This window comes from Alexandromys fortis, unplaced genomic scaffold, assembly GCF_014885135.2.
Source record: "Alexandromys fortis isolate MF-2015 unplaced genomic scaffold, M_Fortis_MF-2015_v1.1 scaffold_37, whole genome shotgun sequence".
Taxonomy (NCBI): Eukaryota; Metazoa; Chordata; class Mammalia; order Rodentia; family Cricetidae; genus Alexandromys; species Alexandromys fortis.
This window is the reverse complement of record NW_026067914.1, coordinates 5,027,255-5,054,884: the sequence shown is the minus strand read 5'-3', so window position 1 is coordinate 5,054,884 and position 27,630 is coordinate 5,027,255. Positions and strand designations below refer to the sequence as shown.

Genomic DNA, 27,630 nt, shown 5'->3' with positions numbered 1-27,630 from the left:
AAAGGCCTTAGACATGGTACCAAAGCCATGATTTGTAAGAGAAAAACATGACAGACTATATTTCTTTACAATGGAAAGCGTTTTGCTGTGCAAGAAATAGAAGTCAAAAAATGGACTTTTATAGAATTAAACAGCTGCTTTGAAAAAGACAATAAGACATGGAAGTGGGTAGAATATTTATAAACCAGTTTGAACAGAGGAATGGTAGATGATGTGCATTCACTAAAGTTGCCAAAGGAAAACAATGTCTTACCTACCCTCAGAAGCTGTCACCTGCCAACAGCTCCTAAGTGGTGAGGTCTCAGTCAGTTTGATTCAGTAGTGTGGGCCATGCATAGGTTGTCCACACCTCAGCTGCTGATCATTTATTCATGTGCATATAGACAGCACTAATTGTAATCTCAGGGTATTGTGAGGAAGAAAAAGGAAGGAAAGAGGAAGAAGAAATGAACTTAGGAGGAGGATGATATAAGGGTGGAAATCCCTCAGGAGATAGAGAATGGAGTGAGTTGGGTATGTTCTACATTCACTGTACTCATATATGAAATTACCTGTAGCACAATTAATAAAAATCCAGAGACATATAAAGGGGTTCAACCTGAAGTTCAGAAGAGCCAAACAGCCAGACACTGGCTCTTACCTCTACCTCAGTGCAAAATGTTGAGTCTGCCTCCAGGAATCTTCAGATTGAGACTGTGTGTGAGAGGTGTCTCCTCCCATATTATATGCCTCTCTAGAGCTGGGGTTAAAGGTGTGCACCACTACTCCCTGGTTTCTGTGGAAAATTAGTGTGGCTACTGGGAATAAAGGTATGTGTCACCACTGCCTGGTCTGTGAGGCTGACCAGTGGGGCCGTTTTACTCTCTGATCTTCAGGCAAGCTTTATTTATTAAACTACAAATGAAATATCACTACAATTACTGAAGAATATGTAAGCTGAAGAAACAGAAAGAAATACAGGAAAAAAAACTTTACTAGTAAACAAAACAAAATCAATCCAAACTATAACATGCATCAAGGAAAGTAAAACATATTACTGAACAATACACTTAAAATTTCAATCTCATTAGTCATTAGAGAAATGTAAACTGAGATTGCAGTGAAAGATCATTCACACTTTCAGAATGTCTAAAGTGAGGGAAAATGACACCAAATGTTGCTCTAATTGATATTTAGAAAATCACTTATTCATCATTAGTAAGGGTAAAAAGGTAGCACCTTTCTGGAAGATAGTTTGGAAATTTCCTAAAAAGCTGAATATGCAACTAGCATATGGACATTTCCCTAAAAAGTTTCCAATGTATACTGACACAGAATCCTATGAACATATGCTTATAGAATCCATGGAGTAATAGCCTAATACCAATGGCTACACATATGTTGTCAACAAGTGATGATTAATTCGTGGTATATCTATGCCATGGCATTTACTGAGCAATAAAAAGAATAAATTATTGATACATGAGACTCTTATTGAATCTCCAGATAATTGTGCTAAATGAAAAGCTTGTGTACCAGATGATTCTATTTATAGCATGGTTCAGGTCTTGTTTCTGCAGCAATTTCTAGTAGAGTCTGCTTCACAGTACATCCCTAGATACCCTGGCTCTTACACTATGTCTGCCTCCTTTTCTGGGACATTCTCTGAGGCATAGATGCAGGCACTGTGACAAAGATATATCTGTTGTTCTTATGCTCCTCACAATCCTTTAATTTGGGGGAGCCTAACATGCTCCCCAAGTATGGTTTTCTGTGATGTTCTCCATTTGCTGTAAAGAAAAGAGAAGCCTCTTTGATGATGGATTGTAGGTAGAAAAGATGTAAAATGCTTGTCTAGCAAAGTGGTGAGAGTGGAAATCCAATAAAAATAGGCAAAAATAGGCTATCAACCCGAGAGTGACAGGGTGCAGGAGAGGTTGAGCGAGCTGAGAGGGGCTGGAGGAGATGAAAGGGATGGGGAAAGAAAGTGTTATAATTCAATTCAAATTAACACATAAAAAAATTTAAAAGGACAAGAAGTAGAGTGGAAGTGGGCAGACATAGGAGAATTGAGGTGTGAACATGATCAGTATATTGTATAAAATTCTCTAAGGATTAATAAATTTTTTAAAAAAGAATTACAGTTAAGAAGAAAGGGGGACATTTATGCAAGAAGTCCCTGCAAGTATCTTCCTTCCCCTGGAAAGTCAGTCAACACCTTGGGTCGGGGAGTGTGAGGTCAGAGTCCTGAGAAGCAAGGTTGCCTATCAATATTCCTGAATTCTAGAGAGGCTGAATTCAAAAGCATTTCTGCTTTAGCCATTTTAGCTGTTGCTGTCCTTGCATCCTTCTGTGTGAGAAAAATTACAGTAAAGACCAGATAGCTGTTTCTTTTTCCATTTCTTTTTGTGAGTGGAGTAATTTAATGGATTGCAATTACAAAGCCAGAGAACCCCTAGAAATGTTGTACTGAAATCACCACTAAAAGGAACATTAAAACCCTGCAAGAAGGAAGGAAGGTAATTTTAGCCTTCCACTCAATAAGTGAAAAAGTAAGAAAGGAGAAAGGATGCAAAGATGATGAGAGCTGATTTTTAAGACCCTTGACCACATAGCCAGGAAAGATTTTTAGAACTGTACTCATTGAATAACAGGTACTGCCTCTTCCAGCTCTTGATGGTCTCAATTTTAATTTATGTCTTCAAATACATTTTTTCTAGGCATGCCCTGTTCGGGGAAGCACAGAATATCTGCCCTTTTGTATCAGGGTTCATCACATAGCATCCCTTCAAGTACTATCCATGTTGTAAATACAAATTTTTGAGTTGTGATTTCAAATTCTAGATGAACCATTTTTTCTTTAAAGAGACATTGTCAGAGTCATACCAACCTTTTTCTCTCACACATTTTGTTCCTCTCAGAGATGTTTTCTGGTCACTCTGTCCTGACTACCTCTGAGGCATTCTTTGGGGCTCAGCTTAGGAGACATTTCTTCAAAAAGACTTTTCTCAAACCCCCAAATCTGGTCAGGTCACACTGTTACATTTTCCCATTGTATAATTCTCAGCTGATCTCTTGTTTATGTAATTACTTTTGCTTTTCTTCCTGGAGCTGGCTTTTGGAGGCTACCAATTACATTCCCTATTCTTTTTTATGAAATGTCTGGAACTTAAACATTGCTGAGTGTCACTGACACTTCAAATATTTCTCGTTGTCTGTGGTGTAGAAGAACAGTTATCTAAAGCAGTGAGAGTGGTCCAAAAACTTAGGCTTTGTAATTCCCAGCATTGGTATCAAGTGACTGCAATCTGAGGACATAATTTAAATGATCTAGCATTCTACTTCTGTAAGCATACCAAGGCTCCTTTAAAATAACAGTTTACTTATGTGCATATCATCATTATAGAAAAGTCTAATGTATGTGATCATTCTGACATTATACATGTGATAACCTTTAAACATGTTAGAATTAATTATTTCCCTTTAAGTCTAATGAAGGGAGTCATTTATTTAAGGATTTAAAAAATGACCCAGTGATTAAAGTGTGTATTTCACTAAACTATGCATTAATCCCTTTTTTTTCCTTTTGTCCCAATAGTCTTATTCCACATAAGATGATGCATGATTGGAAAGAACTCTTTTTTAGCGGGAAACCCATCTATGAACAGCCTTCTCTTAAAAATGGGATTACAGAACCCACTGAGGGACATCTTATAGAGCTGGACAAAAAGAACTTGCTTGATAAAAATGATTATGAAGAATATAAGGTACATACTAATATGGAATAATCTGAGTGAATCGAACACAATAAATTCTTTTCCTTAGTGTTAATTTGTGGTATTTTACTTGATTCCTATTAATGAAAACAGACATGTTATATTTGCATTTTCTCTTATATTAATTCATATATATTTATATATATACAACTAACTTTTACCTGTTCAAAATATTTATCATTGTTATCTACTGTTCACAGTAAACCGGAGCAGTCTAAAAATAATTAACTGTAATACATTGAGCAAACAAATGCCAGAAGGACACCTCACTAGAATTTTTCTTTTATGAGCTTTCTATCTTTGCTTCAAAAATCATTGTTAAAAGATCATTTCCAAAGCAATTTATCTCAGTAGTATCTAGTATTGCAGGCAAGATGGAAAGGAAGGGGATTATGAATTAGAGTGACATAAATTCATACAACATTTATGCAAATAACAAGAATATTGGATACAAATTGTATATTTTATCTATTTTTAGTTCTATTTTATTTAATGCTTAAATTATATGTATTTATGAAGTCCCCTGATAAATTGGTATAGGTATACATATAATGTATTGTTTATAACAATTTATGATATACTTTATATTGAGTTAAGAGAGGAGTTCAAAGAAATCATTTTTATTTCAAAGAAATGGAAATACTACCACTGCCTATTAGAAAGTTGTCTAGAAACCTTTGGGTAAAACAGCGGCATTGTCCATTGCTGACTATAGATATCAGGTATCTAATCCTTAAGCACTAAAGACATTTGGAACCTCAATTTATGAAATAATAATGTACCTATCTTATTTGGTAAATGTTGATGGTTTAGTCCAATGCATGGTGTATTGGATTTAAGTAATGCATACTCTTTTTTTTTTTACCATTCAACTCTCCACATCCCACTTCATCTCAGCCTTATAATGTTATAAAAGTGGTGGCTCTTGAATGCAGTTTCCGGGTAAATGCACAACCATGGAGTAAAGACTGAGAATATTATTGTTAGAATAGCACTGACTTCTAGAAGGTTAGCAAATACAGTATGAAAACAGGGATGAATGATGGGGGATTAGTCTTAGTCATTTACAAATAGTGAATAGTTATTAACATTTACTATAAAGATGAATGCAGAAAATGACTTCATGGCGATGACCAGGGAAATGAACAAAATAATACTGATGTGTAGATATTAAAAGAAGTTAAGACTCTGCTAAAAAAAATTAAGGAAACAATATCAGATTATGGGAAATTAAATGTAAACCTTATTTTAATTGCATGACCATATATATTTATTTCCTTGATAGGATTATTTATTTTGGATTGAGTAGAAACTTAAGAACTACATATAGATTTTATCTAGTTTGGCTGTGGAACTGTATGTGCACCTTATATGTCAACCCAAAAGATAATGTCTCGTGGGAAAAGATGTTATTTGATAAATATCAAACTATGTTAAGGTATTAATTCCCATTATAAATTAAGAAGTCCAATTAAAGCAGAGTCATGTGACAGTTTTTGGCTGATTCATAATTCAGTATTTTTTTTCTCGGTTATTTCTTGGAACAGTCTGGTTGACTCTGTTCTTTTTCTCATAACTCAGGAGACAGGTAGGCCACCACTATGAAGGCTCTGTGTTTCTAACTATTCTCATTGTTTGGGAAATGCTTACCACAGGAACAAGCTTGTCTTACCCACATCCTGAGGCCCCTGGCATGTTTGTTTGGCAGGAAATTGTCGAGTTTTGTTAGGACTGTGTGAACATCTGTAAGTCAGTGCAATTCTTTTTGTTTAGCGTCTTTGCTGTTTTTCTTTTAATGAAAATTCCCTTGCAATTTCCTACTTTATGCATTTTGTTCTTTTTAATTGCAGACTTAAATTAGGTCTTATGCAGATTGTCCAATAAACTGATTTTTTTAGTTATTGTTTACTATCATGAGTACTTTGTTCTTTTGAAGAACTTTATCTAAATATTCCTACATACAAGAAAATATTTCAACTCATAAAATGTGTTATCAATCTTGATATTCTATACAGAAGGATAGTTTATCCTGGTTTAGATCATAGACTAGTTGCTTGCCTATATTTGCTATTGCTAAATTTGTTCAGGATTTCTAATGCTAGAAGTTAAGGCAGATCTTCAGAAGCATTGGCATTCTTGGCATGCTTTATTGATATCCATACTTTCTGTCCCTGAAGAACTGACATCATCCATGTTTGAGCTCAGGGCCCTAAGAACTCATACTCTCCTTGGTAACCTACCATCATGATCTATTTCTAGAATGGCTACTTGTAAAGAAGTGCTAGCAAATAACTAATGTTGCTAGAAATCTTCCTATCTGCTGAGAAGGAAGGGCATCATGAAACAGCCATCCCTAGGGCAGAGGGCGTCCCAGGCCATTGCAATAGGCTTAAGAGACTGAGTTATTTAGCAAAAAGAAGGAAGGAGCTCTTAAGACCCAACAGACATTGGGAGTGTCTCAACCAGGTACCAGGTATTCACCCAACCCTTCCAGAATAACCACTAGCACAGTCACAGAGAGCAGACAGACCCATGATTCATCCTGCTGAATTTGTGACCCTCCCAAATCCCAAATGATGTCCTCTCTATGGTTCTGACTGGGAACAGTCTTCTTGCACAGCATCTTACTAACAATTGCCTACTGACTGAGTTTAGGAGTTATAACTGTCAGTTTCGACATCCATTGAGTCTGCATCTGCAGAGTCAACTATTCACTGCACCACGAATAATTTACATTTCCAGATCACTGAGAACAAAAAAGGATGGAATAAGTTAAAGACCAAAGTGTTGGCTACCTATAATCTTGAATCTAGTAAAAATACTCTTCAATTCACTATGGAATTCCAGGTAGCAAGTGAGACAGTTGCTACTTCAGTTTTTCCTTTGTGACTGACTATGGGGCCAAGTTTGTGTTTCCTGGCAGTAGATTCCAACTTCACCCTGGAGGTACATCCCTTCTGCCAACCTCAGACTCCTCTGGAATTTAAAGGCCAGACTGTCCAGGAAATACCCAACCACACCCATCCGTGATTAGAAATCAAGCAACATATCAAAGCTGCCAGGCTCCCTTCCCTGAGTAAATGCAACATTTAAAACTGTTCTGAAACCTCCAATACAGAGCCCATTCCATAAGAGTTCTTTTGTAAAATTGCAGGCATGTTAATCACCTTCTTCTTTCTGCCACCTTCTCAAATGCACTTACCCCACTGATACCTGGTTATTAAACCATTCCCATACAGTGTTCCAGAAGTCCCGTGTGGCTATCAGATCCCATGAGCTGAATAAGCAGTTAGGGAAGATAAATAAACACCCTTTCTGCTTTTCCTGACAATCCTGTGTCATTCGCATGAACTTGAGTTGTGCAACACCTATAGAGCCTCAGGATTCTGGAGTAGTTGGGAGAAAGGAGGCATGGAGAGAGATGACCATGACAGCAAAAGAGGGACTAATACCTTCATTCTTGCCCCGCTTCTTTGTGAAACATGGCTTTCCCTCTGGAAAGCCAAAGTTCCCAAATGCAATGACTGGAATATTGGGTCCAGAACTTGTAGTTTAGAGCAGCAAGAGGTGTGTTTCATCACATTTAATGCTCTCTGTACACCAAGCCCTACTGCAAGAAGGTCAGCAAAGAGATCTGGGGCAAGGATTTGTTGAGATTTCAGACCTAGAAGCAAGATGTCTGAAACTGTTTCTCAAGAGACCAGAAACATGAAGGGGCAGAGGTGGGATGGAGCTAAGTCCTTTGCAGTTAGCTGGTGGGCAAAGTAAGCTGGGTCAAAACGAGGTTAGAAAATGAAAATGAAGCTGGCATGGAAGAGGACTTAGAGGCTTGGGAGCACGGTAGCTGATTGCTCTAATTATCTGGAGTGTCTACAGCTGATTTGCACGTACTTGGTCATCAGATACCTTCTTTAAACTAGTTTAGCAGCCCTGAGGGAAATTCCCTTATAGGAGTCTGACATAGACCAACCAGTTCACATACAACTTCTTCCACAGGAAGATCTTACCTAATCCCTCTCCTGGACCCTTGGCTCAGCCCTGGTGCTTAGACCTTCCCACCTTTCCAGCTTGTGATTACCTCAGTCCTGACACCTCTTACGTCTTCTCTGGCATCTTCGGTGTACTCACTTGAGTTTCTGATGGATGATGTTTGACCGATTCTGCTGTACAAGTGAAGCAGGGCAGTTTCTGAGTGTGGACTTCCTCAGGGAAAAATGTTTACAGCCCTAGGTTTAGGCTGATGCTAACGCAGGTGACACTGGATTTCCTTTGCCTTAAGTGATGGTCCCTATTCGTCTGTTTTATTTGAGGATCCTCCTTTGTTAAAAATTAAAACCTTTTAGCTATCATCTTTCTGAGTAAAATAAAATTAAAAACTGAATTATTCATATTCACTCTTATATTTAAAGGTGGCTTTATCTTTTCTTTTCCTTCTTATACCTGTGGTGGTTTAAGATGTCACACATTAATAAGTTATTTACATTTTTTTTCATTTTTTTCTTTTTTCTTTCTTTCTTTCTTTCTTTCTTTTTTTCTTTATTTATTAAAGATTTCTGTCTCTTCCCCTCTTCCGCCTCCCCTTTCCCTCCCCCTCCCCCAATCAAGTCCCCCTTCCTCGTCAGCCCAAAGAGCAATCAGGGTTCCCTGCCCTGTGGGAAGTCCAAGGACCACCCACCTCCATCCAGGTCTAGTAAGGTGAGCATCCAAACTGCCTAGGCTCCCACAAATTCAGCCCTACAGAAAGTAATAGAAGTTATTTACATTTATTTCATTTTAAAAGAAATGCTTTGTGCTGCCATTCAAAAGCATTTCTTCAGCTTAATGGAGGTGATTGCCTAAAGAAATGGTCTATTTCTTTATTATCTATTTGCAAAAAGCAAAATTTTATTGATACAGTTTAGGAAATGGGAAACTCTAAGAACAAACTGCAGGTAGATTTGGTGTCTGGTGAGTGTCCAGTACCCACTTCCAACATACCATTGATAATTCTGCACTCACGCTCACCTCAGGGCTCAGCTCCTTACACGCTTTAATGAAGCTCTAATCCTGAACCTCCTGAGTATGAATACCCCAGAGCCTGTTTACCTCCTAAGACACTCCACCTTCTTAATACTGTTGTGTTGCTTATGAAATTCTAACATGGACTTCAGGGGAGATACAAATTTCAAATCAATCATGATGTATAATTGGTATTGCAGTTTCGCTACATTCATTACAATTAATTAGTGCTATTAAATAACCAACAATACAAATAATACCCATACTTCCCTGGGATTCCTTTTCTGTCCCTGGAGTCAATTCTTAGCATTCTGTGGTAACAGCTTTGAACAGTTTTTAACCCATTTAATAGAGCCTTTTGTTTGGCTCCTTTTGTAAGATGGTAACATGTACGTCTTTAGGGAGCATCAGAGCACTTAAAGTGTAAACATTTTCTTTAAAAAATTTTGGAACTATAATTTAATCTCCCTTGCTTATTTTCCCTCAAAACCTTCTTGTATACCTCTCCCCACTTCTTCATATTCGTGCTCTCTCTCTATCCTCTTTCTCTCCCCCCCACCTCTCTTCTCACCGCCATGGCGTGCATATGTAGGTATACATATGCATGTTCCAAATAAGATTTTACAGTCTATACAATGCTGTATGTAATTTTGTCAAGCTGACCATTTGGTACTGAACAACCAATTGATGCACTCTTCCCTGGGGAAGGCCACTTGTCCCATTCCCAGACTTCTTTAGTTCTTTGTGTAGCATTGAATCCTCATGGCTTTTTCTCCATCCAGTTTGCCATGCTCACTAGTGTTTTCCTTGTTCAGCTCACATTTGGGCAGTCATATTGGTGAGACTCTATAGTTTGGCTTCTGACATTACTAGGAAACACAATTTCAGTGCGAACACCCTGATCGTCTGGCTCTTAAAATCTTTCAGCCCCATCTTCGGCGATGTTCAGTGAGCCTTAAGTGTGGTAGTGTTATGTGGATGTTTCCGTGGGGACTAGACTCCACTACTCTGTGCTGTGATTGGTTATAGTTTCTTGTAATTGTCTCCATCTGTTAGAAAGAGAAGTTTCCTTGATGAAGGATAAAGAGTACATTTAACTGTGGTCATAAGGGCAAATGTTTATTGGTTGCTGTCAGGGATTATACTGGTTCAGAAATTAGTGGTTGTGTAAGTGCTCCTTCAATAACCATGACTTTACTTACTTTCAGAACCAAGCATGGTCTCCCTCTTGTTGAGTGGCTCTTAAGTTCAATTATAGAGCTATTGGTTATCACCAAGGGTTCAATAATCCATAGGGTTATTGTGGCCTGCTGGTTATTTATGTGGCTCATAGGCACATGAGTAAAACATTTATTGCTTTTACTTTGGGCACTTGCATGACACATTCTAGTACCACGGAAGCTATTCCTCAGGTAGAAGGACTTCTGATCAATCCAGTTTCTGAAGTACATGGTACCTTCAGCAGTAGGGATTTACCTTCCACTAAAGTGGGTAACCAAGGGCAATAGTTAAAGGCTGGATGTTTTGGGAGTCTATTGGATAGTCCTGGTCAATAGCTCAAAAGAAGGCTTCTCATGTATGCTATTGTGGTTTTTGTTAGATGGTCTTTTGCTCTCGGTGGGAGAACTGTTAGCCCAGATGAGAAAAATTCATTAAAACTTCTGTAATTATATACAGAGATATGGGTGTCATACAGCTTTTTGTTTTGGTAAATACTTATGATTCCTTATGACTTTTTCAGATGTCCTTGATATTATTTGATGCACATCCTTCTTTCTCCTGTATTTACCATCCCTAAGAGCCCTTCCCATTTGCCCTGTTACATCTCTTGTATTCTGCTTTACTCTCCTCCCACCTTTTTCTGTATTTACCTCCCTTCCCCTCTGTAAGGAGCCCTTTTTCCTATTTCCATGATCAGATCACTTGTATCCTGCTAATGCCCTCTCCATTGCTCACTAATTCCCCATCCTGGCAATGGTCCGGCTTTGTTTTCCTGTTTCTGAGGTCACTGTGGGCTCTGCACTCCCATCTGAAGGTTGAGAGCCAGGTGCCTGCAGTGAGAGAGAGCGTGTCATGCTTGTCTTTCAGGGTCTGAGTGACCTCACTAAATCACTCAACACCATCTTTTCTAGTTACGCCCACTTGCCTGCAGTGGAACTCCCTAGTGTATATACCATGTTTTTATTATCTATTTGTCAGTTGTATGGTTCTTAGGTTATTTCCATTTCCTAGCTACTGTGAATAGAGCACCAATGTACGTGGTTGAATAAATATCTGCAGAGGAGAAGCCTGAGTTTTTTGGGCATATACCAAGAAGAGGTAGAGGCGGGTCATAGACTAGATTTAGTTTTAGCTTTTTGGGAATTATCTACACCAGCTTCCATAGTGACTGTATCACACTACAATCCCGCCAATAGTAAATTAACCCTACTTCATTCCCTCTCCCCCAGAATTTATTGTTCGTTGTTACCTTTATTTTTCATTCTGGCTTGGGTAAAAGGAAATTTCCAATTTGTTTTGGTTTGCATTTCCCTAATTGCTACGTATTATAAACACCTTTTGAGATACCTCCCTCTTTTTTTTTCCCTCTTTCTTTTTGTTTTGTTTTGTTTTTCAAGACAGGGTTTTGTAGCTTTTTCCTCTTTCAAACCCTCTATATTCATGTTCCAGGCCCATTTTTGAAAAGGCCATTTTTTTTATTATTGGGTCTTTTTTTTTAGATCTTTATATATTCTGGATAATAATCTTCTGTGTAATATATAGCTGGAAAACATTTTCTCCTTTCTTCTGGACTACCTTTTCCCAGCTAATTTTTTTTTTTTAAATTTCTTTATCTATGGAGAAGCTTTTACGTTTCATGTAGTCCCACTTGGCCTTACCTCTTGAGCAAATGGACTCCTATTCAGGAAGTCATTTCCTACACCTGTATCATGTTTTCTTCTAGCAGTTTTAGTGTTTCAAGTTTCAGGGTTCAGGTCTTTGATCCATTTTGATTTGTTTTTGTGTAATGTGATAGATATGAGTCGAATTTTGTTCATATGCATGTGAACATATAATCTTACCAAAGCATTTGTTGAAGATACTCTATTTTCCAGCCTATGTTTTTGTTACCTTCGTCAAATATCAAATGAGTAAAGTCACATGTGTTCATGTGTGAGTTTTTGATTTTATCCCATTAGTCTAAGTGTTTCATGTTGTGTCAATACCATATTGTTTTGATTGCTATGACCATGTAATATAATTGAAGGTGTGTAGTTGTAATTCTTCCAGCTTTATTCTTTTTGCCCAAGATTGTTTTCACTATCCAGCGTCTTTCTGGTTACATATGAATTTCTGGATAGAGATTTTGTATTTCTGTGCATAATAAGATGGGATTGTTAGAATGGTTATTTTCACAGTGTTAATTCTACCGACCCATGAGTATATCTTTCTATTTTTGTGTTTTTATCTCTCTTCACAGGTTTAAAGTTTACATTGTGGAGGTCCTTCACTTGCTGGGCTAGGTTTCTTTCTAGTTATTTTATTTTTTAGGTTATTGTAAATGGGAGCGTAGTCTTTCTCTCTACATTTGGTGTGGTATAGAAAAGTCTTTGATTTTTTTCAAGTTGATTTTGTAATCTGCCACACTGCTGAGTTTATCATTTCTAGAAGTTTCCTGTTGGTCTGTTTCTTTTAGAAGTTCTTTCTACATCAACTAATTCCATGCATATTGTTGAGATACTTTCTATCTTCTGTTTATAGAAATGACGTTTTCTGAGCTTGCTCATAGTTTGGTTTTTTATTTTATCTGTCTGTTTTATTTGAAGATTTGAACTGTCATTGTAAAAAAAATCAAATTACTAGCATTAAATGTCTGTGCAATGACTCGTTTATTTTGGTGCACATATAAACTATATTACTAATTGACTGATTCTCAGTCAGTCAATATTCAGAAGTTATCTATACTTCATGGGTCTATTTTCCAACACATTTAACTTTTTATTGTATTTGTTAGTATTTGGATACTTTAAATTTTGAATGAAAATTATTAAATTAATATGTGAGCTACAACAATTATTTATGGTCCAAATATGTAGAAGCAGAATAAAAATATAATAAAATGAAATAATATACATGACATGTAGTAAGTATAAACATTTCGTTCACTAGAGTTTTGTTTCTCTGCCTTACATACACCAGTATATAATGCCATTTTAAGAAGGGTTCTGGTCAAACCCTTCTTATTTTGAAAGTCATTGTCTTGAAAGATGTGTAACAGTTCCAAAAGTAGCTGGGCAATCCAGGAATTCTTGGAGGGGTTCAGACAAGGCCCCCTTAGCAAGATGTGAGGGCAAGGACTCAAAATCCATCACTGACTTGGAAATAAAGCTCTTTGTGAGTGTTTCTCTCTCTCTCTCGGTCTGTGTTTTTGTTTGGCTGGTTTTTAAGAAATTATATATCCCAGGTTGGACACACACTAGAAGCAATTTCTTGTCTCAGCCTCCCAAATGCTGGAATTACAGCTGCACCACTGTCACCAGATCCCTCTGAATTCTTGTCTGTGTACACAGAGAGCGCATAAAGAGCATAAAGAGAGTGCATAGCAAATGTGCACTGCTCTGGTCCAAGTCACATTTTTTCAGTATAAATATTTTAATTAATTGCCCTGCACTGGCCCTTCTAGAACATGACTTTCAACTCATGGGTGAATGGTTTCTACCATTCTTCCCATTTTCATTCCTGCCTTGGACTACTTACTACTCTGCTGTCCATCATGGAACATGAGAGATCTAACCTGAAAGAGTCCTCATGATCAACATAAGAACAAGGTCACCTGAAATTTGCTATAGATCCCATCACCCCTTAGACTACTAGTTCAAGAATTAGCTGCATTTCAGGAATCATAGACTCAGCTGTCCTTCATTTCTTTCAGATTGGTTTGCCAATTGAAAGTCTTCCAAAGTAACTGCAAAATGAAGGCAGTTTAATTGTTTTCCTGTGGTGGAATTGTCATGAATTAGCTATGCTTTGAATGGAGAATATTTCATGACATATTAACATATGTGGTTTCTTGAATTAAGTCTGTTGGAATATTTTGTCCTGTATCTTTGGCTACTCTAGCAAGATAATGTCTATTTACATAACAGAATTATAGAATGTTGTTCAATAGTTTAACATATTGCATTTCAAGAATACTTAAGGAAATGAGAATATATAGAAAACAGGCAACATGTTGTATTGACTGGGAAACAAGCTTTTTCTATCTTGGAGGGGAGAGATTTTTGCATGTCTTTTATCTTTTCCTTTTTAATTGAATTGTAATTGACAAGAACATTCCTGACTGGGTCTACCTGGGTTACCCCAGGTCATGTAAACAAGTGCTGGTAAGTCTTAGTCATCTGAGGAAACAAAAACCAGATTCTCTGGACCATTAGACTATGACTATCATTCCACAGAAGCCACATTGTTATGCCACTAATAAGTATATTGATATAACTCGAAAATTTGGGTTGATGGAATGTTGCACAACTGTTAAACCAAGATTTTAGGGACTCATAATGAACATCTCCTAAGGACTAAATTCCATTTATCCCACTTTATATAAACTATATCTCCATTAAAAATAGGGAAGGAAGAACAACCTTCTTAGTTTTAATTTTTAAGGTGTTTTAAGAAATAAAAATGACACACATATATATTCATAACTTTGTTTTATCAGTGGCTATTATATTATAAAAGAAGAGAAATAATCTGTTGAGAAAGCATGCAACCTCAACAGAAACAGCAGTCAGTAACTGAGGCCACGTGATAGTCAAGGACAGAATCAACAGGAAGTAGATCTATATCTGTTCTTGAAGTATAAACCTCAGCCCATAAAGTAGATGCTATTTGTCAATATTCACAATGATCCTTAAAAGTCCAAGGATTCAAAAAATCAGCCTACAGGAATTTTAAAAGATAAGACTGACGAAAAATGATTAGAAAGAGATGTCTCAGTAAACCATTGAAGTTTCTCCAACCAAAGACAAAGAAGCACACGAGCACTTTGAATCTGGGATGCACAGCTGAGTGTTAGGTCCACATATTATGTGACGATAAGAACAGTATGTGCAGACCATGAGCCTAGACATTCAGAATCAGGCTCTGGAAAACTAATTGTGGGTCAATTAATAAAACCTGTACTGGTGAACTAACTACACCTTTTCACCAAGAGAAGCGAGTATTTACTGTTATAGTTTTATGATCTGTTTTTGAGTAGGTATGAATTGACAAGGAGAGATGGCTCTTGGGTCTTGCACACACATCTCAAAACTAGATACTTATTGCATTTATGTAGGCACTACAAAAATTATAAAGATATTTTAAGCAATTCCTATATGCATTTGATAGCTTACCTAATTCAGAGGAATAATGTAGAATACATCCCCCACCCCCCATTAAAGCAATGATTTGTATCAAGTGATACTTACCTAGTTTGCCCACTACAGGCATTAGTATCTTGAAATTAACAGCCCAAAGTGTATATTTGTAACAATATCTGAAGGTGTGAATTATATCTTATGACATTGCTTTAATAACATCTACATTAGTAATAAACGTAAAAATCTGCTAGAATACTCTGGTTCTTCTTTAACTCTTTAGGTCATTTGTAGTCACAGTTTTCAACTTTAGTTTCAGTTTCTCCTGTTTTCCAGTTTTTCTGATCTCCTTTTTACTCATTATGTCCTTGTTCCTTTCTCACTGGTCTTTGTGTGGAAGCTGTCCTTCATGTGGTCCAGCTCAATGTGCTATTCCAATCTCTCTCTGCTTATCTCCATAGGTCAGACCAGTTCTTTTCCGAGCCAGAACATTCTGTTCTCTTCACAGTCAATGTTCTATTCCATTGTGTTTGGCCATAATCTGTAACTAACCCAGTGATGTAGAAGGGCTTTATTTGACCCTTTTGTGAGGAGGCACGCTTTCTAACTAAGGCAAAGCTGACTGGGATTTGTCTTTGAAGATGTGTTACTGTTAAATGCCTCCAGCAGTGCCTGGCAACTCCTCTGGTGTTTGTCGTCAATGGTTTTATTGGCTTGTATACAGTATTATTTCATTTGATCTTTACAACAATTAAATTGTGCCTCAAGGTGAAAAGTCAACAAAAATACAGAACATGTGAGAAGCAGAATCTTTATGGGCGTCAGAGATATTAAACTTACATGTGAGTCTGTTTCCTTTAGAAAGGCCAAAAGTCTGCACAGCTAAAAAATTATCAGAACTTTGGCATCTAGCACTTCAACTTGTAATAAGAGAATTCGTTCTTGTTTTCTTACTTGGCTACCTCCTTGCTGGCAAGTTTACATACAGTCATTATCATTTCTCTACTTAAAAGTATAACCAGATCCAGTGAATGAAAACAGAAGCACATAATCATTTATGATGCAAAATATGCACAGTCATGCACCCTTTAAATCTGGATAGTGCAGATAGTTATGCACTGGACTAGCAAAACCAACATTATTAAATTAAAACAAGTTTCCTTTTTGTTAGTGTGTGTTGCTTGGAATTGAACTTAAGATCTCACACGTGCTAGGCAAATGCTCTGCCTTAGAGCTATATCCCCAGCCCTAGAAGAAATATAAAATGTTATTTATATAGAAGTGGGAAGACATTTTAAATTATAATTATAGGTTTATTTCTTTGGATTTTAAAACAATCCTTAGGAATACTTTGCCTCAAGGATAAGTTTTGTTTGTTCCAAGGATTTTTTTTATCTCCTGTGTTGTCATCTGAGGAATTCTGGCACCAGACTAAGAACATGACCCACAGCACTTATCAAACTTGACAATGTGTTTTCTGGAAAGTATTTCCTTGTCAGATATAGTATATTAAAAATAGTGATAAAAGAAAAGTCAAGAACTTAGAAAAAATGTTTGTTTACTCATAACTAGAGTTTTAGAAGCACTGCCAAAATACCCTACAAAATGGCCTAAAAAGCAACAAATAATCAATACATTTTTTCTTATTTACAAATGTTTAGAAAGGGATTGGAGAAAGTGGTAAGAGGAGTCTGTTTCCAGTACCCATGCTGGGTTGCTCCCAACCACCTGTAAATCCAGTTCTATGAGTTCCAGTACCCTCTTCTCTCCTCCATTGGCACCATGGTCCTATGACATCTGTACAAGCACAATGCACACATAAATGAAAATTAAAAATAAGTCTAAAAATGTATACTTATGATAGCATGAGTTTAGGCAGAATCTGTCATTTTGAATGATTGTGCATTATCAGTGAAATATTAAGAATGCAAAATAAAGAATTGTTTTTAATACCCAAATATGACTTGTCAATTACTATTGAACAATTTATCAGTCATGAGGCTAAGGTGAAAAATAGTACTCAAATTTGGGATTCAATCTAGCCAATGAGTTTTCAAAATGCACAGTTCCTAAGCATATCCAGAAAATAGGAAACTTTAATTAAATCATACACTTACAGTCAAGATAAACATACTTACTCTTCTTTTGGAAAAACGAACTGTCCTATTCGGAAAAGACAGGCAGTTCAGACTTGTACAAATTGGTTTGTATTTTCTAAAGAAATGTCATCTTTGCTTGCCCTTTGGTTTTATGGGAACAGAATGTTTTATGTTTTTTTCCCTGGTGGCTTCCTTGTGTTCTTCCTAGTAGCATGATTTAGACAGGGACAACTAAGTTAAAATTCTTGGGGCAAGTGAAATAACCGAAGTGATTATCAAATTGACCATCATTAAAAAGCAGTACATTTTGAAATTTAGACTTGACATTTTGGAATTGTGCCAAGCTTGACATATCTGCACCACTGTACCAACACACTGAGTTTTAAAAACTGAGTTTGAGATATAGGCTGTATAATACTAATTCCAAATAAAAATAAGGTGCCAAACAGCTTGTATGTATTGTGGCATATCTTATTGTTATTGGGAACATTTTAATATCGTATGTGTGGTTTTTACAAAACATTTTCCAGTGTGATTGGTTGTAATTTTCTTTTTTTTTTTTTATTTTTATTTTATTTTTTTTAAGTTTGACAATCTGTCTTTTCTGGCCTAATCTTTTTTTTAAATTTTTATTTATTTATTAAAGATTTCTGTCTCTTCCCCACCGCCGCCTCCCCTTTCCCTCCCCCTCCCCCAACCAAGTCCCCCTCCCTCGTCAGCCCAAAGAGCAGTCAGGGTTCCCTGTAATTTTCTTTTAAAACGAAGTTCTTGTCAACTATATTTGTTATAGTGTATGTACATGAGTGTGCACGTCTATGTGAGTGTGCATGTGTGTGTGTGTGCGTGTAAGGATAGGACTAACATTAACAAATACATTGGAGAACTTTTTATTCTAAATTTTTAACAATAAATTTCTGTTCAATTAAGAAAATAAAATGTATCTATTAAGCTATTATTGTGTTACTAAACAGAGTTCTCTAACAACTTCAGCTTCAAGGTTTATTCACATAGAAGTTAATAATTTTCAAGTCTCCTTCATGTCCGATGCTACTGTCCTTCCATTGCACGGTGACATAGATACACGTTGTTCTTCACCTTTGTGCCAAGCCATTAGCAAGATGAGTTTCATAAATCATGTCCTGGGAATTTATTAATAAATATTACCTCATGGATTTACCTTCTAATTTTATTTCCCTTTTATGTCTATAATTACTCCTTTTTGGGTTCTTCTAGTTAAAAATTACTTTCATTCCTATTTTTTTATTTTTTTATTTTAATTTATTTATTTATTAAAGATTTCTGTCTCTTCCCCACCGCCGCCTCCCCTTTCCCTCCCCCTCCCCCAGTCAAGTCCCCCTCCCTCGTCAGCCCAAAGAGCAATCAGGGTTCCCTGCCCTGTGGGAAGTCCAAGGACCACCCACCTCCATCCAGGTCTAGTAAAGTGAGCATCCACAAAACTGCCTAGGCTCCCACGAAACCAATAGGTACAGTAGGATCAAAAACCCATTGCCATTGTTCTTGAGGTCTCAGTAGTCCTCATTGTCCACTATGTTCAGCAAGACCGGTTTTAACCCAGGCTTTTTCAGACCCAGGCCAGCTGGCCTTGGTGAGTTCCCGATAGAACATCCCCATTGTCTCAGTGTATGGGTGCACCCCTCGCGGTCCTGAGTTCCTTGCTTGTGCTCATTCCTATTTTTAATATTTAATTAATGAACCTCCTGTTTTAGTTTCAATAAAGATGTTCTAAACTAATTTAAATGCCACAATATAAAACAGATTAATTGTTTTCTGTTAATAAAAAATACTTCTAAAACTAATATTTTAAAAGTTTTTTTAATGTTCTGTGTGAAGATTTTCTTTAATATTCTATAATATGAAGGTAGTATTGTTATTGTTTTTTTACAATATAATTAATTACAGTATAGGTTAGGTTCTATTTATTACAACTTGGATTTACTTTTTAAAAGTTTTATTGAAAATAGTGTCTTCTCCCATACAATACACCCCAACATCAGTTTCCCATCCCTCTACGCTCCCTGCCCCCACCTTCATTTTAATATTTCAATGCCGTCGATACTTCCATTCTGCTCTTTGAGAACAATTTTATTTTGTTTGACCATTATATTTGCAGAACATGGTTGGAGAGTGGGCCTTGCCAGAAGACATGGCTAACAGCTCTCCACCCTCCAACAATCACATACTAGGACACGTGCTTCAAAGATTAATTGAAAAGTCGATCCCTTCTCAAGATGATGCCGCAGAAACTGAATTGCCGTCCTATGCTGTGAAGGGATGCTTTCTAGGGAAGACACTCAGTGGCAAAACTACTGTTCTAAAGTATCTACAAAAAGGTGTTTCCTTCTTTTTTCTTAGTAGATTCCGTTTGTACTGACTATAGCTACAACTGTCTACATCCTTAAGACTCATACCATAGACTCCATTTAGACAATATCTCTCATCAAAATTTTATAGTAGTAAAATCATGTGACTGATTTTTCATATACAAGAATGAGGTACTGGTACATGCTTCAAAATGTTCAGACTTGGCAACATTATGCTAAGTAATAGAAACCAGACACAGAAAGTGGCTTATGTTATGTTTAACTTATGCGAAGTATCTCAAAATATACAAATCCATGCAGATAGAAAATGATTCATGTTTTATGGTACCCTGGTTTAGGGGAATAGGTGGGGATTTACTTTTGAAGTGATCAAAAATTCCTGCAACAAAATAATCATGATGGTCAACCAGCTGAGTGAATTTCTCAGTGCCCCTGAGTTGTACCCTTTTAACTAGCTAAAGTGATTTATTTCATGTAATGTGAATTTTATTACAAGGGAAAAGTATCTTAATCCAAGGGACAGATGTAGGGAGAAGAGGGTTAGAGTGTGAAAAATAAAATAAAATGCAATAGTGCCAATTCTCAGAAGGCAAAGATATTTATAAAATTGTCTTTTCTTTAGAGTTTTCTATTCGAGTACTTTCTATTGATACTCTTGTCAATGAAGCTATCCGGGCATTTAATGACAATGAACAAGCCAGTGGGCTAAGACCAGTTCGGAGAGAAAACAAAGGAGAACCTCTGTTGGACCCTAAAGAAATTAGCAAAATACAGGCAAGTGAGCTTTTAATTTTCTTCTTCTGGTATACGGCAGATATGCATCAGGATATAATCTAAAGATCACCCAGTAAAGGTTTAAAGTGTGAAGAGTTTCGGTTCTACAGTCCAAGAAGCAAAAGAGAAGACACTCTCCTCCTAACTCTTCCCATTAAATTGAATTTTTGGGTGGACCATCAAGATTGGTGAGCTCATTTAAGTTCTGTGGCCAACAGATAAAATGATTCAGAGGGAGGAGCTGCCAGGTGAATATGTGTATGTATATAAACACACACACACACACACACACACGCACACAGACACATATAGAATGACAGTTGTTAAGAGGGTGACTACATTTGCCGCTAAGATCACTAACTCCTAGACCGGCATTCCACCACTCAGTGTTAGGAAGTAGAGACACTGAGTTTCCCAATATGTGGTGAGAGACTATACAGCTGACCCTTGACAATAGATCAGACAGGTGCTGAACCTCCCATAGGGTTAAGGGGAGAACAGGACACATGGCTTGGTCTTTAGATTCACAGTAGGAGGCTGTTTGAATGCTATGAAGCCAAATGGAAACAGCTGGTTAGATCAACTTATTCCACAACCAGAGTCTATCCAGCCAAGATAGATTTCAGTTGGACTCGGGGTCGGGGCACAACTCCTAGTGACTTAAATGGATCACATTTTCATTATTTTATATCAACAGTGAAATTTATTACATTATTTCATAAAAATAGAATCCTACATGCCAGGTGTTAGAAGAGTATTGTCTGGCTTTAAGAATCAAAGATGTGGTTCAGCTCTCCTTTTTTTTCTAGAGAGTAGGAGAGACCCTACAGATGGATTAGTTTTCTCAAGGCTTGTGGAAGGCTAAGTTATTGAATCTTAGACTTAAAGTTCACTGCTCTCTCTCTTACCTCATATTGTCTCTGCTATTGAGTCAATTAACAAAGAGTCTACTCTAAATAATTGTCATTTACAGGACAAATACTGGTAAATCACGAGTTATGAAAATTTGTTTCATTGTCTGGCTCTTTCTTCTATGACATCATAGCAAACTTTCATTTCACTCAACAGAGTAATGGATAACACACATTTTCTCTCTTATTTATCTATGGCTATGACTGACAGCTTGAGGATTACTCTTTTAATATTTTCTTTATAAACCACACATTTTCCCTGTTCTTTTTTAATTTCCCAAAACAGTAGTTGCTTTATTTTACATAGACACCGAGAGCCATTGGAAGATTATATACCACAGGTAATTCTGGGTCTCTATATAAATTCAGTGCTCACCAAATTTGGTTTGCCTGTGAAAGGCATCATTTCAACCCAGTTTAATATCATTAATGCATGTGAAATTGTCGGTTCTCAAACGCTAACCGAAATCCATGAAATGGAAATGGAAGGGAAACATGGCCATATTAAAACTAGATGTTTGCTTTCTTGCCGTAGGATCCAAATGCGTTATCAGTTCCTGCAGTTTCAGGGAAAGTGACACCCAAAAAAGAAGGTAAACCTATATAGCTAGTAAGTAATGTGTCAAACACGTCATCCGTCATTTATACCGCAGCACACCAAAGACAGATACAGAAACAGCGAGAGTGATCTATGTGACTACAAGCACGGCTTCAGGGGAGGGAATGGTGAACAACGGGGACCTGAATCCTTCTCTGTGCATGGTAGTCAATACCTACATTAGAGGATGAAGGTGAAATGACATTGAATACTTTTTACCCCACCTCCTTTCTTAAAGTAGTCGCCAATGTTTGCCTATGTGAAAGCTACCAGAAAACATCACGTTCATGTTCACTCACCTCTTTCTTGCAATCTTGCTTTGTTTGTTTGTTTTTCCATTTCGCCTATGAGAGAGAGAGAGAGAGAGAGAGAGAGAGAGAGAGAGAGAGAGAGAGAGTAATATCACAGTTCTGAGCATGGAGGAAGGATATAGAGTCTGTTTTCTTCAACTCATGAAAACAAGGGTCCCTGTTCAACAAACTGGCCTGGTTCTTAATCTTTGACCATGGCAGTAGAACTGAGTTTACTAACCACAAGGTCTCTCCTTGGGAATCCGAGCTGATTCCTTCAGACTATTTGTATAATCACTGAGGGAAAAAAATTAAGTATTAAATGACCTTTCTATGTGTATTAGTTAAGTTTTTAGTATGTTTCAATTTGTTTATATTTTATTATAAAGTTCAAATCCTCTTGCACGATCACTGTTATCTGCTGTCACCATAGAATCACGAACAGATTTGGGATCATTTTCCAAGTTGACGTTTTCATTTATTTTGATTGATATTCTTGGCTCCCCTTTCCAGTGATCTTGGCAATTAATAGATTATTTTACTATTAATATTATGATGCTTAACTACAAATATATTTGGAAAACATTTCCCCATATAATTTAACTAAGAATCCTCTCTAATTCTAATTTCTGAATATTTCTTCTCCATAACTTCACAATCCAGGAAAATATAAATGTACTGAATTAATATTTTGATCTTTTTGAGAAAGCTAGTTTGTCTACCAACGGAGAAACTGAAGTTGTATATTTTGAATTTTGTTGTGAGCTGAGACCATGCCAGGAAGGAAGTGGGAAGCTTCAAGCCACACAGTGGCCAGGACCTGAAAGGCTGTGGACTAAAAGTCAAAGCCGTGCTACAGGGCTCCCAGTGCATCCTTGCTGGGTCTATCCAACATGGCTGAATCTAACGCTGGCAAGATTTTCAAATGTAAATACTGGCACTTTGTTCTTACCTCTTTTCTCTTAATAGATGTCATGACTGATGAAGATGAATATCTCAAACCAAGCGATAGTTTTTTAAATGTAAGTATTTTAATCTAATCCTTGCCTACTTTTATATTAAAACATGCCCTATTTTGTACTCTTTTGAACTATGTTCTCATGGTATGAATTAACGATGTTCTTCTATTTGATTTTAAATTGTGTTTGATAGAAAAGTGATTAATAATCAGAGTTTTGATGATATTGTTTGTATTTCTAATATTTTTCTATCTAAAGCAGTAGAAAATACTATGGCATTTTATCAGGTTAAAACGGTATATCTGTGATTTTTTTAATTCACTTGATATTATTTCTAAAGAAAAGTAGTATTTTCATAAAGAGTATTGATTAAAAATATAAGGGAGTAACGACAGAATTAATCGCATATGTTTCAATTACTTTTTTATTACAATTGATTATTGTATAATGGATTTCATCATGGCAAACAAATTTATCATTCAGTTTTCAGAACTGATTAAATATAAAAAGCCTGCAACTAAGAAATCAACATGATGACTTAATGAGAGGAAAAAAGCAATAACTAAAGCGTAATAACTTTTACTCTATCCATTTAAAATATGAACTAACAGAAATGTTGGCTTTATTTCTGTATTTACACTTACTGACTTGTTAAAGTGTCCAAATCCATATACAATTCAGTTCAAAAGAACTTTGTCTTCACTGTGCACTGTATTATTTGTATATATCAATAAAAAAAGTAAAAGGGAGAGTTCTTTGGTCTTCTGGAGTTCACATTCTGATAGAGGTGGGCAGGTAATCAGCTATAAACACTACCCGATGAACTGAAGAGCATAGTAAAATATTAGCATGTTTGGGAGAAATTGAAAAGTAGAGGAAAGCAACATTTGGGGTAGGGGAAGGAGAAAGTGTTACTGTATTAGATTAAGATAGGCCTGCTGGAGAAATTGATTTAGACTCATTTAAAGAGGTAGGAGAATTAGCTAACTCGATTTAGGAAGCCTCTCCAGCAACATAAATAGATAGCTAGTCACAGGGGGACCGACAAGCTTAACCAAGGCTGAGATCAGAAAGGAGATAAATGAGTCTGGTCTGTAAGAGCTTGAGAAGTAGTTATTATAACATCTGTCATAAGAGTATGATGCTGAACTCTCCTTGGGTGGGATGGCTTTGAGTGGAGCTAGAATCTCATTTGATATAAAATACTTGAGTAACTGAGCGAAGATCAGGCTTTGGGGAAGCCCATGTTCAATGATATTGCACAACTCAAACAGAATTACCCCCAAAAAAGTCATAATTATTGATTCTGGACAAAACAAAAGAGTTAATCTCTACAGAGAACTTGTGATAGAACAAGAAAGGGCGTTCATCAAGGCAGAAGCAAAACGGAGTTGGAAATCTGGAATGTTTTCACAGAAAGACAGTTATATTGGTATGTGTTTTCATAGAGGGCATTCTCCCATAGATATGAATTATTAGAACCAAATCACTATGATTAAAAGTATTGCTAGATGAAATTTGGCATGCCAGAGAAGCTGAAAATTAGAGGAGAAGATATTAGAATAAATGGAACTCCAAACAAAATGTTTCAAAATTGATACATATTTTCCTTGAATGTGTCCCTGGCTCCAGAAGTGTGGTAAGTCTTCGGTATCTTCATTAAGGAGCATCGCTACTGAATTATTTTAACTCCAGACATCTTTTCAATCAGTTCTCTCCTATGCTTCTTCACCTCCCTTCCACAGCTTAGTTTGCGAGCTCAACTTGGTGCAAAATCAGAACAGTTGCTTAAAAAAGGAAAGAGCGTTCCAGACATATTGCTGGTTAACATCATGGTAAATGCTATTAAGTATGTATTGCAGTTACCTTTCTTTTGCCTATTTAATATATTCTTTTTGCTACATATGAATGCGTATGTGCTTATATGTGACTTATGTGCATGTGTGTGAGAATGTATATGCAAATGGTTGAGGCCTAAGGTTGACATCTGGAATTGTCTCATTTTTCTTACCTTACCCTTGGAACTCTGAACTGCACATTCAAACTCTGAACTGCACATTCAAACTCTGAACTGCACATAAAAGTTAGACTCCTTAGCCAACATACCTGGAGACCCCTCATCTCCAACTTCTGAGGATAAAATTATAGTTGGATCCGCAGACCCAGCCAGCATTTACATGAACTTTGAGAATCTGAGCTCCAGTTGTCATGCTTGCATGGGCTGAGCTAGCTTGCTACCCCATTTTATATACTGTTAACCACAAAAAGATATGTGAAAAATAATATACAGATGCAACTTTTAGTATTCAAATGCTTCTAATGTCTAACTTTATTCCTAGGATAAAGGGAAAGTATATAGATTTGCATGCTTATTGACTCTCTTTTCTCTGACCAACCTTGACTTCATCTGTTGTAAATGTAGATCAACTACTAATTAGACAACTACTAATTGGACAATTAGATAAGCTGACGGACAAGTTGTTAGATTCCAACGGGATGGGCACAGGTTTCTGCATTCGCTTGTGTTACATTTCAGGAAGAGGGCAGGGATAGAGTCCAGGGATTCAGAGCCTAAGCAGCACTAGGGCAACAGGCAGTAGTACACAGGTTAGACAAAAGATGCATGTATAACACAGGCAGGATATGTGATGGGAAGGAAGGGAAAATTGCAAAGATCCCACACATTGTAATTCCTTTATCCTCTTTTGTATAAATTCCTTTCTATCCTTTCCATAGATTCCCTTCTACAGATTCCTTTCTATATATTCCCCTCAACTTTGCTTTGTTATCCATGTATGTTACAAGAGGCCAGTTGGTCTGTATAATAAAGGAAAGAGTCTGCACATGATGGGAAAACAGAGTAGAAGGCTCTGTTGAAAAAAACTGGATGGTAGAAATGGACTTGCTCAGCTGCGGTGTATGGGGACCATTATGACACAGGAGGAGGGAGAGTTTAGAGGATTTTACTCTTCATCTGGGATGAGTTCCTCTATAATGTCTTCCTCATTGACTGCCTTAAAGATTTAAGCTGCATCTCACTGAAGTATTTAGCAACTGGAACTCAAGGCTGCTACCCTCGGAGCTGGAAGGGTTCTTATCCTCACATTCTCAGAACTAACAAAAAGTACACTTTCCCACCGTGCTCTTTGTTTGTAGAACAAATGAACATGCAAAGCAGCAAGCAGTCCTTCACTTGAGCTTCAGAGGATCTGGAGGGATCCACACTGCACTGTAACGATCACCCTCCAACCACAGAACACCGTTTCCATTCCCTCTAAGATACCTCCAGAGGACTAGCATTAGCTGGAAATCTCTTGGTCTAGTCCAATGATCAAAGGAGCACTAGATGTTCTAGTTAGATAGTTGTGCCTGGCTAGTGATGTAACAAAATCTAAAGTCAAGCCCCACGGCTCCCTGATGTCTGCTGTCTCACTCTAGCTTTGAACAAGTGTAGCTCCAAGTTCTGTCTCTGTTGTGGTTTCTGAGACAGCAGATCTCAGAAGAGGTCAAGTGTTAAAGGAAATCTCTTCTCTGTCCTAGGCAAATGAGTTAGTGAGTCTAATCTATGCAGAAGGCTTAATCTCTCTCTGGAGAACTCACGAAAGTAAAATGCACTCTTTCTGCTCACGGTAACCTAGTGGAGGAGATAAAGGCAGTTTCCAGAAGGAAGTTTGGAGCTGTGCTGAGAATTATTAGACAGAAGGCCATTTGCAGTTTTGTGCTTTTGAGCAAGCAATGAAATCTTTCTGAAACTTAGTTCCTGCTTCTTCCTGCCACACTGTCAGAAAAAGTACATGTTGTCACTAGAAGACTCAGGAACTTCTGGCGAGGTGATTCTATTGTTTCATTTGAGAGCTAGCATAGCAAGAAATAAAGCCATACCTTAAAATATAAGTAAAAATATAAGAGGAAATGAAATTTTGCAGGTATAATAGAACAAAGTGGATACTTAAGTCCTTTAGATGTAGTGTGCACATTGTCCACCGAAGACAATGTGCTCAGCGAAAAGAAAAGCTTAATATATGGTCCTTCAGATAGAATACTTCAGAAATTTATAACTCAACTTAATTAATAAAATTTTTAAAGAATGACTTTAGTTTTATGTCAAGACTTATTTATTTCTATGGTGAAATTAGTGAGAGCCTAAGGAGTTAAGATCAGCCTGGTTTAGGAGTGAGTACGGTGAGAACACCCCTCCAGGTTGGCAAAGAGAGTGTGCGGAATGTATTTATTAAATATGTCATTTCTGTCATCTACACAGACCCCAGCGAGATATTTTACAATACCCCATTGTATACGTGAGGAACTTGAGGTACAGGAGAAGTGTAGCCTGTGAGCACAGTGTAAATAATACCAAGTGAATGCGCATAGTAGTGAAGAGAGAGAGTTTAGAAGTTTGGGAGAAATAGGTCATTGTCATTTCCTTTTAAAGAGGATGTAAAGGCTTCTCAATAGATTTGGAGGACAGCAGGGACCCACAAAAGGATTTTTAAGCAAGTCAGCAATCAGAACTCATTGGAAAACCTAATATTTTAGCTAGAAAATCCTGAAGTCCATGCAACGGGA

At 37.0% G+C, this 27,630-nt stretch overlaps 1 protein-coding gene across 14 annotated transcripts in view; it reads left to right on the top strand.

The window, feature by feature from the left end:
• Positions 1 to 27,630, top strand: part of Spef2 (sperm flagellar 2) — a 146,316-nt gene that overhangs the window by 47,603 nt on the left and 71,083 nt on the right. For all 14 annotated transcript variants that reach the window (XR_007591165.1, XR_007591164.1, XR_007591163.1 and 11 more), the window contains 6 exons: positions 3,578 to 3,746; positions 19,322 to 19,541; positions 20,155 to 20,306; positions 21,753 to 21,810; positions 23,075 to 23,127; positions 24,810 to 24,913. Coding sequence is in view for 8 of the 14 variants with exons in the window: in XM_050139019.1 (XP_049994976.1) it covers positions 3,578 to 3,746; positions 19,322 to 19,541; positions 20,155 to 20,306; positions 21,753 to 21,810; positions 23,075 to 23,127; positions 24,810 to 24,913 (756 nt within the window). In the remaining 6 variants the exon portion in view is untranslated. The remainder of the gene's footprint in view (positions 1 to 3,577; positions 3,747 to 19,321; positions 19,542 to 20,154; positions 20,307 to 21,752; positions 21,811 to 23,074; positions 23,128 to 24,809; positions 24,914 to 27,630) is intronic.